This window comes from Pelmatolapia mariae, linkage group LG10_11 (genome assembly GCF_036321145.2).
Source record: "Pelmatolapia mariae isolate MD_Pm_ZW linkage group LG10_11, Pm_UMD_F_2, whole genome shotgun sequence".
NCBI lineage: Eukaryota > Metazoa > Chordata > Actinopteri > Cichliformes > Cichlidae > Pelmatolapia > Pelmatolapia mariae.
The window spans coordinates 64,673,843-64,694,506 of record NC_086236.1 but is presented as its reverse complement, the minus strand read 5'-3'; the positions used below and the strand labels follow the sequence as shown (position 1 = coordinate 64,694,506).

At 38.3% G+C, this 20,664-nt stretch overlaps 3 protein-coding genes across 3 annotated transcripts; 2 read left to right on the top strand and 1 right to left on the bottom strand.

Annotated features, from left to right (window-relative positions):
- The first annotated feature begins 1,539 nt into the window (after positions 1 to 1,539).
- Positions 1,540 to 2,454, top strand: LOC134635506 (free fatty acid receptor 2-like). Its single transcript, XM_063484885.1, has one exon. The coding sequence runs from the start codon at positions 1,540 to 1,542 to the stop codon at positions 2,452 to 2,454; it is 915 nt and encodes a 304-aa protein (XP_063340955.1).
- Positions 2,455 to 11,865: 9,411 nt separating this feature from the next.
- Positions 11,866 to 17,655, top strand: LOC134635505 (free fatty acid receptor 3-like). The gene is made up of 2 exons (XM_063484884.1): positions 11,866 to 12,686; positions 17,604 to 17,655. Exons 1-2 carry the CDS (start codon positions 11,866 to 11,868, stop codon positions 17,653 to 17,655), a joined length of 873 nt encoding a protein of 290 aa, XP_063340954.1.
- On the bottom strand, positions 13,097 to 16,791 carry lim2.5 (lens intrinsic membrane protein 2.5). Its single transcript, XM_063487187.1, has 5 exons — positions 16,718 to 16,791; positions 15,047 to 15,259; positions 13,857 to 14,006; positions 13,594 to 13,728; positions 13,097 to 13,213 (listed from the first exon to the last, which is right to left on the bottom strand). Exons 2-5 carry the CDS (start codon positions 15,222 to 15,224, stop codon positions 13,152 to 13,154), a joined length of 525 nt encoding a protein of 174 aa, XP_063343257.1. The 5' UTR covers positions 15,225 to 15,259; positions 16,718 to 16,791; the 3' UTR covers positions 13,097 to 13,151.
- Positions 17,656 to 20,664: the final 3,009 nt, after the last annotated feature.

The following is a 20,664-nucleotide window of genomic DNA, read 5'->3' as shown; positions in this document are numbered from 1 at the left end:
GAAATACAAACGTAAACTCGAAAAGAGTCACAAATGGCCAGTTGTATTTCAGACCTCAGTGGTTTAATCCAACAAATCATGAAAAATTAGGTTTAAATTTTTGTTCATGACAGTGCAGATTTCTGACATTTTGTGTAATTTAAGCATGTAACAATGTGATTGTTTTCTAACAAAAAACAGTGTGAAACTTAAGTTAGACCTGTGTTTGTAAATGAACCGCCCCATGTTGTGTAGCTTTCTGGATTTTATACTTATTGGGCTACATATTTATTTATTATACAGGCTATACAGTACATAAGATCAAAACTCACATGTTTTATGTAACTAAAGTGTGTAATTATGTGGGCTACAGACAATAATTAAGTTATCGACTATATTTATATGAAAAACGTGTATACTTACTGCATATGAATTATTTTAACCATATGTAACCACCTGCATATGTGTTTGAAAAAAAAAAAGGCTTTGATTTTGCCACCCCATTTGATTTCTTTGCCACCCTCATGCCACCCTAAGAAAATTTCTCTAGAGCCACCCCTGAAAAAGACCAGTGATATTTTTAAAATACTTGATACCATAGTTATTTCCTATTGCAAGAGATGTCAATTTCGGAAAAAGGAAATCATTGACAAACTGTTCCTAAGCAACAGAAAACAGAACTATAGAGGTTAAAGCCTACATGTTATTTTCTCCTGCGCTGCTGGAATCACAAATATCTTAAAACACTATGAATTAATTGTCTACTTGGGGAAAAAATGTATATATAAAATGATTATTTCTTCCCTGAGTTTTGTTGTAGGTGTAACTATATCATTTTTAATTCTAATTATAAGTTCATAAATGATTACAGGAGAGTAAAACATAGGAAGTGGTCCTTTATTAACCCATCAAAGACAAACTGTTAACATGCTGCAGTTTTGCATCGTAGTTAATATTAACCACTGGTGTTAGTTTTTACCTATTATAGGATGAACAAAGAGGTGTGTCACATGTGACTTCAGCGTGACTGTTTCCGGCTTCTAACAGTTTATATCAGTTCATCTTTGAACTCACGAGTTACAACCTGAAAGTCTTTGATGAACGTTGCAGAATGGAATTTTAGTTGTTGTGGAGTCTGGAAACTTTCTTCTGCTTGGTGAGTAAATACATTTACCTTATCTCACCAAATACAGAAGATTCTACAGCTGATGAAAAAGTCGACTGCCTCATTTGTTTGGCACTGATCAGTGATCAAAGTGAATAAAAGACATTTTATTCACCACAATATAAAATGTAAATATCCAAAGTATCAACAGAGCAATATTTAAGGTGCTTATTTTACTTCTTTATTTATGCATTTAACTATTTACATAGACAGGTTGGAAATAAAACTGTTCAATATAATGTGATTGGTCAGTGAACATTTGAATAGGCAGCTGTCGTTTACTCTGTTTTTAAATTGTCAGAAAAAAGCTCAATATTTTAGTATTATGGAGTATATTTGTAATAAACTGTGATTGGTATCTGTTCTTTGTTTTTCTTTTTTGGTTTAGGTCCATAATGGAATCAACCGTGAACAGTGGAGTGATTCTTTCAGTTTACATCATTTCATTCCTAATCGGCTTCCCCTGTAATCTCTTGGCTCTCTATGCATTTAGTACCAAGATTCGTTCCAAGCCACTTCCAACAGACATCCTGCTGCTCAACCTGACTGTCTCTGACCTGCTGTTTTTGATCATTCTGCCTCTCAAGATGCACGAGGCAGCATCTGATATGAAATGGAATCTGCCCAACTTCATGTGCTCCATCACCTCCTTCACGTTTTTCTCTACAATCTACACCAGCTCCTTGCTGCTGATGGCAGTCAGCGTGGTTCGCTACATAGGAGCAGCATTTCCTATCGCCTATCATAAGCTGCACAAACCTGTGTATGCAATTGTTATCAGTGCTGTTATTTGGCTGATCTCGACAGCACACTGCAGCTTTGTTTTCGTCATCCAGCATCACCCATCTTTGCCCAGCAATAATTCCAGTACTTGGTGCTATGACCATTTTACAAAAAATCAGATGCAGATCCTCCTCCCAGTACGTCTGGAGTTTTTCTTTGTACTCTGCCTCATACCTCTTCTTATTTGTGTTTACTGCTACTTGCGCTGCATCTTGATTCTGTACAGCCGGCCCAGGATATCCCAGATGCAGAAACAGAAGGCCATTGGAATGGCCTCAGGGACTCTTGCTGTGTTCCTTATTTGTGTTCTGCCATACAATTTATCTCATTTAGTGGGTTACATCCAGGGACAAAGCCCAGAGTGGAGGTACTACAGCTTGCTGCTTAGTTGTTTCAACACCTGTATTGATCCAATCATTTTCTACTTTTCCTCCTCCATCTTCCGCTTGTCAAGTGAAAAGTTCATTTTCAGGAATTGTATGCTCAGTCCTTCAGGGTTCCAAGGACCTGTCAACAGCTCTAGCTAAGACTAACATTTCATTTCATTAGTAATTGTTCATATTTAGTTTGATTATATTTGTTTGAGTGCATATTACAGAGATAGAATAATATGCATTATGTAATCTCATTGCAGTCTATTTAACTTTTATATCTGGCACATTTTATCTTAATCTAAAATATATCCAAGTTTTCTGCTCCAAATATTTTGGTGATTAAAAAGACAAAAAAAAAAAACATTGCTGCGTAACACTGGTGGCGCATAGTGGAAAAGTGAGGTCATTTTGATATAAACTGATGCATTATTACCTGATCTAGTCACTTTGCATGTGTTTAGAAAATGTGTTTACTGATAGCGAGACATAAGAATTTTTTGAAAAAGCTGTACAGGGTTTTTCTGAACTTCCTCATAACTGCTGCATTTTCAATGACTCAAAATAAAATGTTAATGAAAATAGAAGTGTTTATAAAACTGAAATGTATTTTTGATTTTATTTTTTTAAAGCAAAGATGGCATTTTTCTAATTCTGTAATGCTATCTATTGATTTGTTTTACTATTAGCAGAATACCTTAATATTACATATCTTGAGAGCACTCATTTATATTAACAATCCTGCGCAGAAGGTCATAAACTGGGCCAATCAGCCTCAAACGCTTGCCTGGAAACTTGCCTGTCACAGCACTGTAAATGGTCACTGCACGCACTTCAAAGAAAATTGGTCTGGTATGCAGAAAGGTGCACATAATATAATTTATCATTCTAAAAGTAATGCTCAATTCTGTTGGCAGTTACAAGGTGTAACTATAGTTCTCTACCTGCTGAGAACTTTTTAGGAACTATTTTGCATCATATGGAAATTCACTAGATTAATTATTAATTTGGTTTGTGTAGCCATGACTCACTGAAAACAAAGAACATGGACACAGCAGCAAAGGCTTTAACACCCAAAAAGGTAATTATTGTTAATAATAATAATAATAATAATAATAATAATAATAATAATAATAATAATAATAATAAAGGACAGAAGAACATCATATCAAGTCAAACCGATAGTCTTCTGGTTAAACTTATTGACATTTACTATAATTTACTTCTTATCGAAGATACTTGAAAGGTGAAATTAGTAATTTTTGCCCGCCCCCTTTTGTGAGTGTGGACGCTTCCTCTCTTTGCTCTTCAAATGCTTTGCTTCTTTTATTGATTTTTATTGATTTTTATGCTGATTTTTTCCCTTTTTTCTGTATGAGCCTACCTGCGAGAGCTTCTGGACACTTATAGATCATTAGGACTAAAGTGTTCTTAACAGAAACAGCAACATTTTTAGTTACCTTATCCTCAGCGCTCCGTGTGTCTGTGGCCTAGACACAGCTGAAGCCTGATTACAGCGTCTGGACTCCGAACAGCCTCAATAGCCTGGAAAGGTGCTAACTGCTAGGCTAACTAGGCTAACTAGCTAGGCTAACTAGCAACAAGATGCCTTCCCTCTCCACAGATGACTACCACAAACTCCTGCAGAAGATTGCAGTACTGGAGACAAAAATTCATCGCTTAGAAGTAAATGTGGAGGTAAATGGACTGTGTGGAAATGAAACAACCTTGCCTTTGATTCAAAGCAATGGCGATGAGCAAGCTAGTACACAGCTAAGGAGCACAGATAACATGACCAAGAAAGTAGACTCTGTGCATTACTATAAATTATCAAGCGATAATCCCCCCTTGGACTGTCCTGGTGCAAAACCAAGACACAAATCATGTCTCCTAGAAGGGGGAGGACGTATCACAGGCAGAACACAGCGAGCTGAAATCTCTGAAACCGACTGGCCTTCACTTCCTACGAGACAGAGAAGCTCTTCTACCCCTGTATACGGGAGGAAACAGGACTGGACAACCGTGAATAGAAAGGTTAACAACAAACCTCCAAAACAACTGAATGTGAAACTGCAGAACAGATTTGCTCCACTATCAAAGGACCCTGGATCTATATCGGACAACCATCCATCTAAAAGTAGCGAAGTAAGGTCTGAAAATCTGTTGAAAAGTAAAAGGCCACAGGGAAAGCTAAAGGCTAGGCCTGAAACCCTGATTGTGGGTGACTCTGCCGTAAAGGATGTACAAAGGATGTGCGGTAAGAACACTAAAGTCCTATGCTTTCCTAAGGATATGGTCAACAACCTGAAGGAGAGAATTCTTCAGATTGCAGATGAATATCCAACTGTGACAAATATTGTTCTGCATACAGGGTCAAACGATGTGTCCAAACAACAGTCGGAGGTTCTGAAACGGGACTTTACTGGATTATTAAATACTGTAAACTCTCTGAATGCAGCTGTATTCATCAGTGGGCCTGTACCGCCCGTCAGAGGAGGAGACGAGAGATTCAGCAGATTGTTTGCACTGAATAAATGGCTTATATCAGCATGTACTGACCACTCAGTGCATTTTATCAACAACTTTAATATTTTTTGGGAACGCAGGCATCTGTTTAAAGCAAATGGATTTAATTTTAACAAGTCAGGGGTGAAACTGTTCACCTCCAACTTGTTTTATTCCATACGTCATCCATCTGTGCTTGGTGCCAAGGCTGAGATAAACGAGGAGTTATCTAATAAAGAGGAACAAACAGTACTCCAAGAACAAACAAAGCCCAGCAGAAACCTTGAGGAGGAGCTCCATCTGCCCCCACCCGGGAAGAGCCTCAGAAAGGAGAGACATCTGAGGCAAGAAGAGGGGTCCCTATTTGCCTCCACCTCTCTCAACAACACCAACGACCAGGACCAGGGACCACGACCTTCCCCAGTCCCCCAAACCCCTGACAGGCCATCACCCTCCTCCCCCTCCCTTTCTCCCTCCTCCCCACACCTGAAATTCACTGAGGAGATGATGGAGCGGGTCAATGCTGGGCTCAGATCTACCCCCCGGCCAAATCCCTTTTTGTCCCCCATTAACCCCCCACCAGAGCAGCCAAAGGTTCGCCATCGAGCCCCGCCCTCAACAGAGCAATCAAAGTTACACTGCGCAGCCTCGCCGCCCTTAGTTCCTCCTTACCACCTTCATGCTCTGTCTCCGCAGTCTGATGTGTGATGTGTGGAGGGTCCGGGCTGCGAGGATTATGACAGTGGTGACTTTTCCCAGGAGAAGCTGGGACCCTGTTTATTAGAAGGTTTCAAAATTTCTGTACTTTTAGGTGACAGAAGGAGACATGTGGCCTGGTCAAAACACAAAGAGCTGCACTCTAAAAGATCTTTAAATGTAGTAAACATACCTTGTGTGCCACAGACTGCTCCCAAACACGAGGGGGCAAATAATACCTCTAAAACACTTAAGTTGGCTTTATTAAACGTTAGATCTTTAGCTGGGAAAACATTTTTAATTAATGATTTAATCACTGAGCACAGCCTTGATTTTATGTTTTTAACTGAAACTTGGTTGGACCAAAGTAACAGTGGAGCTGTTCTCATCGAGACGACCCCTCCTAACTACAGTTTTATCAGTGAGGCCAGGGTGAGCAGGAGAGGAGGAGGGGTTGCCGTCTTATTTAATGAATCATTTCAATGTAAGCAGCTATCTCCTGGAAGCTTTCAGTCTTTTGAATATGTGGCGTTACAGCTGAAGGCTCCATCCAAAGTTGTGTTTCTTAATGTTTACAGGCCTCCCAAATACTGCACAGACTTTTTTAATGACCTCAGTGAACTGCTGTCTGTGATCTGTGTTGATTTCGACTGTGTAATTATTGTTGGGGATTTTAACATCCATGTGGACAACCCTCAGGACAAAGGGACTAAAGACCTGAGTAACACTCTGGGCAACTTTGGGCTGACTCAGCATGTAACAGAGGCCACACATAATAGAGGACACACTCTTGACCTACTGATCTCCAAGGGCCTGAGCATTTCAAAGGTTACTGTGTCTGATGTGGGCCTGTCTGATCATTACTGTGTTTTCTTTGAAAGTAAAATCTCAGCCCACACAAATATATCAACAGCAGTGATCACAAAACGGTGTATAACTGAACACAGTAGTGAGATCTTTAACCAGGTCTTCCCATTAACACCTGACCTGTCCAGAGGTTCAGTCAATGAGCTCGTCACTAGCTTCAATGCTAAAATGTTAAATGTAATGGACACTATTGCTCCCATTAAGGTGAAGGTTATCTCTGGAAGGAAAAAGTCTCCATGGAGAAACTCCACACTGGTGAAAAATGAAAAAAGAGAGTGTAGGAAAGCTGAGCGCAGATGGAGAAAAACAAACCTCCAGGTTCATTATGACATCTATAAAGAGAAACTTCACAATTATAATTTACAACTGAGGAGTGCAAGGAGGTCCTACTTCTCTGACATCATCACCAAAAACAGTCATAACGCTCGGGTCCTATTTTCTACAGTTGACAGGCTAACAAACCCTCCTGTGTCAGTGGCAGCTGAACTTCATTCGACCATGGCCTGCAATGACTTTGCCAAATTCTTCACAGAAAAAATCCAAAAGATTAGACAAGCAATTGGTACATCAACAGCAGATCCAGGACATGTACTGTGTCCACCAAAAAACTGTTTAAACACCATCAAACAGTTTCACCCTATTAACAACAAAGACCTGGAGGACATCTTAGGTCAACTGAACTCCTCCTCTTGCTGTTTAGATGTCCTGCCAACAAGTTTTTTCAAAAAGGTCTCAAAGACTTTGGAGTCAGACCTGTTACAGATAATAAACTTTTCTTTAACGTCAGGTGTGTTTCCAGAATCACTAAAAACTGCTGTAATTAAACCTATACTGAAAAAGGACAATCTTGACAAGACACAAATGAATAACTACAGGCCGATCTCAAACCTCCCATTTTTAAGTAAGATCATTGAAAAAGCAGTTTCTCAACAGCTCAATTACTTCTTAACACAGAATAACTGCTATGATGCCTTCCAGTCAGGTTTTAGACAGAACCACAGCACTGAAACCGCTCTGACCAAAGTGTTTAATGACATATGTCTGAATACAGACAGTGGAAAAATGTCAGTCTTAGTTTTACTGGATCTCAGTGCAGCATTTGATACAGTTGACCACAACATATTACTCAAACGACTGGAGAACTGGGCAGGTCTTTCAGGAACTGTACTAAACTGGTTCAAAACATACTTAGAAAACAGGAAATACTTTGTATCAATAGGTAACTTCACATCTGAGCAGACAAGTATCACATGTGGAGTTCCCCAAGGTTCCATCTTGGGACCCCTTCTGTTTAACATCTACATGCTCCCACTGGCACAGATTATAAAGAACAACAAAATAAACTATCATAGCTACGCAGATGACACACAAATATATATCACAATGTCACCAGGAGACCGAGGCCCTGTACAGGCTCTTGGTAAATGCATTGAGGAAATTAATGACTGGTTGTGCCACAATTTTCTCCAGCTAAACAAAAACAAAACTGAAGTAATAGTCTTTGGTGCCAAAGAAAAACGATTACAGGTCACCAGAGAACTTCAATCTATACACTTAAAAACCACCAACCAGGCGAGAAATTTGGGTGTAGTGATGGATGCAGACCTAAACTTAGAAAAACACATTAAGACAATAACAAAATCGGCTTACTATCACCTCAAGAATATTTCAAGGATAAAAGATCTGATGTCTCAACAGGACCTGGAAAAACTAGTCCATGCATTCATCTTTAGCAGGCTTGATTACTGTAACAGCATCTTTACAGGTCTACCTAAAAAATCAGTCAGACAACTACAGCTCATTCAGAACTCTGCTGCTCGAGTCCTCACTAACACCAAAAAAGTGGACCACATCAGTCCAGCTCTGAGGTCTTTACACTGGCTGCCTGTCCGTCAGAGGATAGACTTTAAAGTTCTGATGCTGGTTTATAAAGCTCTGAATGGTTTAGGACCAAAATACATCAGTGACCTCCTGACCCAGTATGAACCTTCCAGATCCCTCAGGTCATCTGGATCCGGTTTTTTATCAGTTCCCAGAGTCAGAACCAAACACGGAGAAGCTGCATTCAGCTTTTATGCTCCATATATCTGGAACAAACTCCCAGAAAGCCTCAGATCAGCTGAAACACTCAGTTTATTTAAATCCAGGTTGAAGACTCACCTGTTCTCAGCTGCTTTTGAATAAAGCACCAAATCCACACTTTTAAGCTTAAATTTCAAAACTTACATTTTAACTACTGACTTTATCTACTGTTCTGATTTTATCTACTGTTCTGATTTTATCTACTGTTTTGATTTTTGATTTTAAATACTGTTTTGTTTGTTTGTTTGTTTGTTTGCTTGTCTTAATCAATTTTAAATCGTGCTTTTTATTTGTTTTTGTTTTTAATGTCTCTGTAAAGCACTTTGAATCACCTTGTTGTTGAATTGTGCTATATAAATAAACTTGCCTTGCCTTGCCTTGCCTTGCCTAATAAGCAGATGTTCAATAGGTTTGATTAAATTTGATCTATTCAGATCCCCCAGTTATCCTATCCCAGTCTACCTGTCTCCTGAAACAAGATGTTCTGAGAAGTGTCAGCCAAGTAGACACAATACCTTTCACACCCATTCATCCATTCTCTTCTTCCAATTCAGGGCCCCAGCTGTCAGAGGGCAAGAGGTAGGGTACACCGTGGACACGTCGCAAGTCTCTCACAGGGCTAACACATAGACATAGACAGACAACCATTCCCACTCACATTCACACCTATGGGCAATTTAGAATCACCAGTTAACCTAACCCCACTAACTGCATGTTTTTGGTTTGCGGGAGGAAGCCAGAGTACCCGGAGAGAACCCACAGAAAAATGGGGAGACCACGCAAACTCCACACAGAGAGACCCTGGCCTGACGGTGGAATTGAACTCAGGACCTTCGTGCTGTGTGACAACATGATACCTCTATATTATTTCAAGCGATTCTTTAGTGCTCATTCAACTCTGTCTCGACAAATGAATGCAAAAATTTGGTCTCTGGTAAAATAAGGATCCCAGCTAAACTATGAACAGTGCAACCTGGATAACACTCAGAAATAACACCAGACAGCTGTCTGAAGGCAATGTGTGTATGTTAGTAATATTTCTGATTAAAAGTTATTGAGTGTGTGTCATATTGTTACTCAAAAAGCTTTATTCTCGATGGCCTCTTTGCTAATGTGGTCGTGCTTGGACCGCATTAGCATTAGAACTATTAGAAGTTGGAACTGTTATCCTGATTGACTGTGAAATGTTCTGTTATAAAAAATATATTCCACCATCAGATTGTTTTGTATTGTTTAATCTTTGAAACTATAAAACTGGATATTTTGTTGAATAATTTACACAAATGTATTTCTAATGTTCTAAATTTAAAAGAGACCTTTAATTGCTTGGTTAAGGTCACATATTATTCTTGACTAACAAGAATAAAGATACAAGTCTGAAAGGTAAAGAAAGTCAGCAGATGTACTTTGGCTTTTAGCAAAGGGTTAAACTGGGCAAGAAGAATCTGGTAAGGCATTCAGTATTTTCGGTAAATGAGAAATTAAATCTGAGGTGCCGATTAATGCATAATATCAGAGTGCATGGTTATAGTTGCTCAAAAACTAAGAATTAATCACTTCCCACAGTCGTCCTTACATCCTTAACACATCCTGTTGTCCTGCTCATCACTGTGATGTGGGCACGGTGCAGATAAGATAAATTTCCCTCAAACTAAATCTACATCTAGCTTGTACTACAGAAGAGGAGTGAACTGATTTTTTTTCTGTTTTTGTGAGTTTTTCAGAGGGATTTTTTTTAAGTAAGGAGATTTCTGATGAACTTTTCACGATGATGATTAGCTTCACTCACCAAATTTTACCTTTGATACCAACTTTATATTGTCTAGGAGAGTGGTCCCGAACCCCCGGGCCAGTCATTTGGTACCGGGCCGCGAGAGTTGAGGCAGCGAATCACGAAGCAGCAACAATTATTTACAGCCAGTACATAAAAAAAATCTAGTAGAGCTAGCAGTAGAAATTACAGTAACTTGTTTTTAAATTATGTTTTCCACACATTAAACCACTATGTTATGTATCTTTTTCCCATCTGTCAAACCCCACTTTAACCCCTGGTGGTCAGTGTTAGTGTTTTGATATAACAATCGAGAAATCTGTCAATCCTTTCCGTGTCCGGGCCGGGTGAGGTTTCCCGTGTAACAAGGAGTATATGGGCTAAACTCAGGATATAGAGCAGACCATCAATCTTCAGCTCTTTCAGTCTATGTGCTGTAATGTCCTTAGGCATGACATAAACCACAAATCGCCCCTGATGCATCCAGTGACTTTGACTTAAGGAAAGTATAAACTCTCCTTAAGTCAAGGAAAACAGTTTTTATAATAAAGGCTACATGTATAGGTAATCTCCACAGTGCTCCTAAAATCTCAAATTTCTCATGGAGCAATGGAAAATATCTTGAATTCTAATAAATGCAGGCTTCTGACCTTATGAACCACAAATCGCCCCTGATGCATCCAGTGATATTTTAACATACAGGTGTCTGAGTTAATCTCCTGTTAGAGTGTTAAGGTTTTTTTTAATTGTCTACATGGTAATGGAAAGGGAATCAAAATCTAAACTCTCCTTAAGTCAAAGAAAACAGTTTTTATACTAAAGGCTACATGTATAGGTAATCTCCACAGTGCTCCTGAAACCACAAATGTCTCATGGATCAATGGAAAATAATTTATCATAAATTCTAATAAATGCAGGCTTCTGACCTAATGAAATCCAAATTACTATGATAATAATTTATTTTGGTAACAGGAAGTCCTTTGTTAACATATCTAAGATGAAAGTCAACATGAGCTGCGGTTATTTATTTTAGTTAATATTAACCTACTGGCGTCTGCTGTTAGTCATTATAGTGTGCCCCAGTGTGTCGCATGGAGTTTTAAGCTTCTAACACTTTATATCAACTCATCTTTAAACTTGGATTAGAAACTGGAGGTCTTTGATGAAAAGAACAGAACGGGGTGTTAATTGTGAAGTTTTGACATCGGAGAAATATTATACCGCTTGGTAAGTAAAAATATACCAAGATCCTATTTGCTACTGAAAATCATCTACTGATGACAGCTGACTGCCTCATTTGTTTTAGCACCTCTAAGTGATTGAAGTAATGAAACACATTTTCCTAAATAACTGTATCTATACTAACGTAAAATGTTAATTGTTTAGCAAGCAACACTGATGCTTTAGTATTATCTATTGATCATAACTGCAAGACATTGATTTTCCTTTATTGTGTGACTAGAGACATTCACTTTCTGAAGTTTGAAAATTCCTACATTACTTGCCAATTAACATCTGTAAATTTATTGTATTCATTCATTATTGGCTTGATATATTAGATTTAATAATACTGTATATGTATAAGATGTATGAGAAGCATAGAAGAAGAAGTTAATCTGTGTTGTTTATTTTGGTTTAGGTCCATAATGGAGTCCACTGTGAGCAGTGAGATCATTCTCTTCATTTACATCATTTCATTCCTGATTGGCTTCCCCTGCAATCTCTTAGCTCTCTATGCATTTAGTGTCAAGATCCACTCCAAGCCACTTCCAACAGACATCCTGCTGCTCAATCTGACTGTCTCTGACCTGCTGTTTTTGATCATTCTGCCTCTCAAGATGCACGAGGCAGCATCTGGTATGAAATGGAATTTATCTTATTTCATGTGCTCCATCACATCCTTTGCTTTTTTCTCCACTATCTACACCAGCTCCTTGCTGCTGATGGCAGTCAGCGTGGTTCGTTACATAGGAGCAGCATTTCCTGTCACCTATCAGAAGCTGCACAAACCCGTGTATGCAATTGTTATCAGTGCTGTTATTTGGCTGATCTCAACAGCACACTGCAGTATCGCTTTCATCATCCAGCATCACCCATCTCTGTCTAGCAATAACTCCAGTGTGTGCTATGAACACATCACAAAAAAGCAGCTGGAGATCCTCCTCCCAGTACGTCTGGAGTTTTTCTTTGTACTCTGCCTCATACCTCTTCTTATTTGTGTTTACTGCTACTTGCGCTGCATCTCGATTCTGTACAGCCTGTCCAGGATATCCCAGATGCAGAAACAGAAGGCCATTGGCATGGCCTCAGGGACTCTTGCTGTGTTCCTTATTTGTGTTCTGCCATACAATTTATCTCATTTAGTGGGTTACATCCAGGGACAAAGCCCAGAGTGGAGGCACTACACCTTTCTGCTTAGCTGTTTCAACACTTGCATTGATCCCATTATCTTCTACTTTTCCTCCTCCAACTTCTGCTTCTTCAGAGAAAAGATTTTTTTTAGGAAGTGTAGGTGCACTGATTCAAGGCTGCAAGCGCAGACCAACAGCTCTAGCTAAGATTGAAAATGTAAAAATTACTTCATATTTAATATCACATGTATATATTCATTTTATTCTATTAATTTACTATAAATTACAGAAATTATATCAGGATTTGAGTCTTATATTTAACAATTCATACATACAGAGCTGTATCTGAAATCTTTTAAAATATTCAAGCTTAAATTTGCATATCTCACTATTGCTTATGATCCTAAGCTGTTTAATGGGATTGTGTTATCCTTGACCATTTTCTTTAAAAAAAAAAAAAAAAAAAATACACATTTGGTACATATGCAGTTTTCCAAATTTTATTGTTTTCCACCACGGTGCCAATCTTTAAATGTAAACTAATGTCTTCAGCAGCCCTGACACACTTTTTCCTCTTTACATTAACGTGGGCCAGCCACTCTTCTGCACTCATGCATTCTGTAGGCACACATGTAGAATATACCTGCAAAACATCAACAACAGTCATCTTTAAAGAGACATAGAGACATTTTCTATAATATAACATGCCAAACAGACTTTGTTTTCTGATAGTAAGACATATATTTGGTGTATGGAGTAGAAGATTTAGAAAATATATACTGGATAGTTTGACCTGTAAAGACTGTACTAACTCAGAAATCCAGCAGCTCTAACATATATAAGTATGGATAACATTTTCAGAAAATGAAAGTGTTCATAAAACGCAAATGTATTTGTGTTTTTATAATTAAGAAATTAATAAATGAGAGCCGCTGTAATTTTGGTTTATTCAATGCTTTTCTGCATTTCCAAAAACTGATTAATATCAGAGTACTGATACTAGATTCATCTACATAAACAAACCTGCAAAGAAGGTCATTAGAAGGGCCACCCAGCCTAGTATGTAGGACCAAGAGAAGCGCCAGTCACCAAAGCGCTTGCCCAGGAAGTTCACAGTCACCCCAGTGTAAATGGCCATTGCAAGCAGAACAAAGAGAGCTGGTATAGTGGACACACAGTTAGACATAATATAATTCTTGTGTGTAAAAATAATGATACTATCAGTTTCCAAATAATCACTTTAATAAATGTTAAAATGTTAATTGTTTTCTGCATCAATGACTTACTTGAAACAAAGAACATGATTCCAGCGGCAAATGATCGGTTGAACCGCTCAAAGGCAGAAAAGTGGGCAAAGGAGAGGATTCCTGCGATGATGCCAGCAAAGCATGACATGGCCGACAGGATCATAAAAGCACGAGTGGCATTCCAGTATGCTGAGGAGGAGTAAAACAAGAAAATACTATGAAGATGTATGCTAGAAGAACTATATACTAGCACTAACCAGGAAATTACAGTTGTATTTATTATATATTTTAAATGTAAAAAAATAAATAAATAAACAAATTTGAATAGTAGTTCAGAATAAGATTCTCTCCAAATATAACTCATAAACTTGTAACTTTCTCTATTGTAATGCATAAATATAAATTTTAAAAAACAAAAGACAACTTTAATCAACTCGAACTGTTGCATTGGAATATATTAATAATTTCATATATTTACTAAAAATATTTGAGATCTATTTTGGGGTACTGACTCTTCGATTCCTTGTGCGTTGTGTGGTTTTAATTGCAATTAATACAATTTATTCCTATTTCATTTATGACATCAGCAGCAGCTGTTAGGGTAGCTAAACATTAGTATGATGTAATGCTGAAACCAAGGGGCATCATGGGTTATTGCCACCAATACAGGGATCCAAAGTTATTATTTTTGTCCTCAGAATGACATAGATTAGTTGGATGAGGCGGAAAGTTCAAGTAGTGGACATAATGATCATTTTAAATGATTATATATTTGAAAAACTGATTTTTCATTGTCTGCAGTTGTCATGTCCAAAACTGCCCACTCTCATTGGTTATCAGACTGTCACCAGATAACCAATGAGAATGGGCCCCAGCAGTCCTTTGTATTATAAACACCGATGAGCCAATTTTAGCATGGAAATAAGTTTATTAAGAATAAAAGGTAAACCATTATATGTGCTAAGCATCAGCAGTGTAACTGTGATCATACTGGCATACTAACATTAGAGCAAATACCACAGAGGTCGGCTATAAACTTGGTCTTGGACTTTCAATCTAATAGTATAAACGTAGTGTCTAATGAAAGTCAAGAAATTCCTGTTGATGCACCTTAAAAGTAAGAAAAGTTGGCTTCTGACCAGATAAACAACTGTCTCCGGGGAGGATCACTGTTCCTTACAAAGTTTTAAATGTAATGAATTTGGGTGGAGGACAATTTCCCTACTTACCAATGCTGTCAGTTTGCATGTAGCACTTTCCAGACATGCAGTATCTCCACAAGCCCTGATGGGCGAAGCTGCCAGACAGACGGTACTGCATCCAGTAGTCTGTGGCTGTGGAGACCACCAACAGGATGTTCCCCACAATGGCACAAAAAAGGCCCCCTCCCATGAAGCTGTACATCATGAGTGATCCTATGACTGTGGTTAAAGCTTTATGCACTGTCAAAAGAAAAAAGAAGATAGGAATCAGTGGTGCAAGAGTAAAGCTGCAGGAAAGAAAATAGTAATTTTCTTTACAGCTTGGTGCTATAATGTTAATGTTTATTAAGTAGGGAATGGTTTTAAGAGACAGTAACACCCTGAAGAAGTAGATGGAAAGAGTAAAAACAAAAACTGCCCACATCTAGTTGCCACCACATGTCTGTCACTATGGCGTTGCATTCATTCAGACTTCATTTATATTAAATCAGAAAGGCTAAATGCATTCTTCTAAAACCACTTCACTTCCAGGAATTAGTGAATATATACCACTGCACTCCCTGAATCCTAGCGTGACACATAGTCAGTTTGTGAGTCAATCCAAAACAAAGCGATTGCATTATTAATAAAGATATTTTTTATCATGTTCTATCAAACATGAAGTTTTATGTGGGTCTTATAGTTAATTGATCTAAATTTATGCATATAATTTGTTTTATCGACGCAGTTATCTCTCACAACAAAGCAAAGGACAGCTGCAGACCTGGATAAACAAATCGTGCCACCTGCAATGCAATCAGCTCATAGCAACACGTGCTCTCTCGCTCACTCTTTGAATGTGTTTTATGTGCTTACAACTGCAGCAAATAAACTGCCACAAAAAACCAAATAAGGAAATAGACTGGCAATATAATCAGCAAACACAAATAACTTGCAATGCTGTGAAAGGCAGTGACAGCTGATACAAATAAAATCTGGATGTAACTAGAGGTCATTTTAGGGTAAGGGTATAGTTGCATAAGTAATCAGCACCCATGGATCAGACTAAACCCATCTTCATACTCATCCTTTACTTTAATTTCAGCAAAACATTTGTGGAGTTTCACGACTATATCTTGTGTTAACAAATTCTGTCCACGTACAGACAGATATAAACACTCAAAACAGCCTTTGTGGAAATTCCAGTAACAGTTTCCATTTTGCTATTATGGCACACACACATACACATTGAAAACAGTATCAGCTACAATACCAACTATCCGACTGGTATGCACTTGCACTATCAGCCTTGGTAAATATTGAACAACTTTAAAAACATAACATATCAAGCATCTGTTTCAAGACATGTGGGTTCAGTTTTTCTCTGAGCTGTAAGAGCAAAATTGAGACAGCACACATCTGCAACACTGGTGTGTAACATCTGAACGTCATATTCCTGTCAGGATATATAAAACAAACAGACAAGTCTAGAATCTCAAGTTCTTTATGGGATGAAATCTTTAGAATCATTAGAAATGCTTGATGTATTATTTAAAACTATCTATGAATATACTGAAAATAAAGACCCTGAAACATGAAATATACACACATTATTACGAAATAGTCACAGTGCATGAAAACTGGTTACCAGCCAGTGCTATCCATTCTAGTTTATAAATTCTACTGCCATTAACAAATCCTCCCCCACCATCATCTCACCTGAATTCCTCAGGATAAATCAACCCTCTTAAGTATCAGGCTTTCCTTAGGGAAAGAGTGAGAGAGAGTGCAAGCCAGGAGTGAGCGAATGTCAAAGAGGATGGCCTAGGCTGAATTCCAAAAGGTTAACCCCCCACTTTTCTGTTGATGGAGGCAAAATCCTTTAAAACAATCAGCACAGTACAAATGGATATGAGTTGGTGTGCAAAAAGCCATGTGACACGTTCCTGCTGAACTACATGGGAGCATTTTGGAGGGGGGGGGGGGGGGGGGGGGGGGTGTCAGGGGATGCTATTGGGGTAAGGGGGAGGGTCTGTGATGCGAGGCCGCTGCAGCACAGTCCTTGTCTGTTGTTCTGTTTGGTGTTCTGGAACTGTGGATGTGCAAAGGCTTGCAGTACTGCTGCGGTCAATGGAACGTGCTGAAGTGCACACTTTCTTTCAGTGTAACTGGGGCGTGGTCATGGGGACACGTTAATGCTTGAAACAGATACGTAAACGTACACAGCTCATGTAGAGTGTGCTCTGCATGTTCACAGTGAATATGTGATGATGTTGACAAGGCAGTTGCCTAACAGTTAAAGGTTGCCGTTTATTGCATAGTTAAAGAAATATCAGCTAAACCTACCCTGACTGGATTTATTCTACTAACACTAGCACACGTGTATCAGTAATCTCAACGGCCTCGTCGTTTACGCCGTCACTGTTCTATTGCAATCCATTACAACAATTATGATAAATTGTCAGGGGCTGATGTGATGTGGTTGGTGTTTGTTGGATAGAAATGGTTTAAATTGAACTGTGTTACCGAGCAGTGTGTTTGACCCACCACACTACCACCACCACCACAAACTACAACCAAATAATAAGCGTACAATAATATTGATCTCTTTGACAGCATCATTTCATAATCTTTTCTGGAAAAATTACAGTGTATAAACAATGTAATATTTGCCAAATATTAGGCAACAGTAACCAGTCACAGATGATATATGATACATCTATTTAAATCTCTAAAACTCTTGTTTCCTGAAATTTGTTCTTGCCCTGTGACAGTAAGGGGAGACCACCCACTCATTGTTACCCTGAATGAATTTATCATTAGTAGGAAAAAGATTTCAGCATCTTACTTGCACACTGCACAGCACAACACCCCCTCCTCAGTGAAACCTTGTCTCCTAGTTCCTCATTTCTGCAATCATTTTAGTGAATGTTACGCCATGGCTGTACTTGGCTAGTTGCAGTCTAGTCTGTAAGCTGTCTGTCTGTATCCTCAAATATAACTGTAGAGTTGTTTCTTATTTACTAAGCAGAAATTAATAGTATTTCACGATGCCCCTTTTTTCAGTTCGTATTTCTAAGTACGTGCTGGTTTCCAGATAATGCTGCTGGCCACACGTCATATAACCTCATTTACTCCTGAACATGTCAACAGCCATTAGACAGAGATAAAGAGATAATAGGATTGCTAAATGCAAAAATCCCCTAAAGGGGAAATAACATAATGTGTTGTGACCTTTACTGATCTCTTGTCATATTGTGTTTTTATTTTTTTATTCACTGTTTATGCATTTAACACATTTTTACTATGAATGCACTGAGGGTCAAGAAGCCAAACAACCCACAAATTCTCTGTAATTTTCACAAGAAGAACTCTGATGATGCAATTGTAGTTCTTCTTAATTTTGAATTTGATGAGAAAGAAGTTTTAAGTCAGACCCACAGCTGCTGTGGTGTCATGTTTGCTTAAAGACGGTGTTGACAGGTTTGTTCATCTAACCACCATATAAATCTTTCACAAGATCAACTGCACATTTGCAAAGCATATGATCAATATGATTGAAAGAAATAGACTGTTGTTAGTTAGGACTGAAGTGATATTAAACTGACTAAATTATAACTATTTTGTTTAGTATTTAAGACTGAGACAAGCAATAAGCACTAAATAAACATCTTTAGGGAGTAATCGCACGCTGGACTAATGGTGCTCACTCTGTGAAAATTAGAAGCTTTCGCCAAGTTTTTCCCCAAAAGTCAATATTGCACCATGTGGCTGAAAACTGTGAGAAATCATTCATGAGAAAGAAGAAGAAAGAGGAAGATAAAATGAAACACCAGACCAGAAAATACAAAAACAGAGGATTGTCAAGTTAAAGCAAAACAGCGCTGACCAAACACTAATGAAGCAATTTCAACACAAGTGTGACTGTCGTAATTTTTTGCCACTTATGTTCTCTACTTGGGAAAGCTAAAACCTCAAGTGCACATCCTCAAAGTGTATAATAGTGTTGAATACTAGCAGCTTAATGTGAAAATCTGCATTATAAGATTTTCAAATGACCAGATTTGTGTGCATCGTTCATTATTTTCATGGATGATGCACATAAAGATTTAACTGAGAGAAAACTGTAACTTTTTCACTATTGTTATAGGGTTAATTAAATCCTTTTACTAAAATATTTAATTTAGCAATGAATAAGAGTGGCAATGAGTTTGTGAGCGTATTGCAGATTGGCTTACTTTGCCTATAGTAAACTACAAAATTTTAGAGGATAGAGGATGCCAAATATTATAAATACAGTCTTGTCAAACCATGTTTAACCATATTCTTTCTTCTACTTTCTTCTTTCAAGTTCATGTTCATGTTGCGGCACTAGAGCACCATCTACTGCACAGATGTATAATATCAGCTCACCACAATGAAAATATCATTGCTGAGAGAAGCTATCACTAACCACCACCCTCACCACTAGCCATGGAAAGTTATTTTTTCTCACAGTGTACCTAATGTGCATGCAATTTACATAGGCATTTAAATTTAATGTTACTTCTTAACATTCACCATAATTTAGGGAACAATGTTACTCCTTGAGATTGTACTTATCTCACCTTGAGTTGTGTTATTGGTACTTTTACTTAAGTAAAACGTTGTTTCCTTCTACCACACTTCACCACTTCCTCATTTCTGTGCCTCCCAAAGACAAGATCATCTTATTCCAAAGTAAAATCTACTACATAATTATGTACCACAAAAGAAAATGACTGTCATAAGGGATGTTGAAGGGTCTATAAATGAGCCCCACATGATTTCAAGTAAACATTAGAAATGAGAATTGATTTTTATACCTTTAAATTTAGTCGCTTGTGTTAATCCTTGTCCATTTGTGTTCATCAATTCTTTCCATTATGCTGCAGCGTCTTGTGTGGATGATGCTCAAGATCTGACATTAATGTTTATCGAAACATTAGCACAGGGGTGTCAAACTCCAGGCCTCGAGGGCCGGTGTCCTGCAGGTTTTAGATATCACCTTGGGTCAACACACCTGAATCAAATGATTAGTTCATTAACAGGCCTCTGGAGAACTTCAAGACATGTTGAGGAGGTCATTTAGCCATTTGAATCAGCTGTGTTGGATCAAGGAAACATCTAAAACCTGCAGGACACCGGCCCTCGAGGCCTGGAGTTCGACACCCCTGCATTAGCACTTCTAGCATTGGGCTAGAAAAGGATAGTTCCCACTAGGTCAATTGACCTTTTGAACAAAAACACTGAGTTGCATCATGAGATGATTGTATTTAGATGAAACAGGGGCTGATCCAAAAGGACCATGTCAAGTCATATTCTTGTCTCAACAGGGGAACTCTCGACTCTCACCACAATGAAAAAATAAAAAGTTAATCAGTCCATAAATATTATGGTGACGATGGGATCTAATGGTGAAACATACGGCATGAGGATTAGGATATGCAAAACAGCATTTGCTGGGGAAATCAGCTCTTCCAAGGAAGCGATACTTCCTTCTTCACTCTTTTTCTAACTGTAGTGTAATTACTTTAAACATTTATAGAGGTGGTCACACTTGCTGACGATCAGTTAATAGTGCTCTCTTAATTTCTATGAGAGCAGTAAGGGTATAGTTGGCTTTTCACAGGACTGCTTCTGCATTT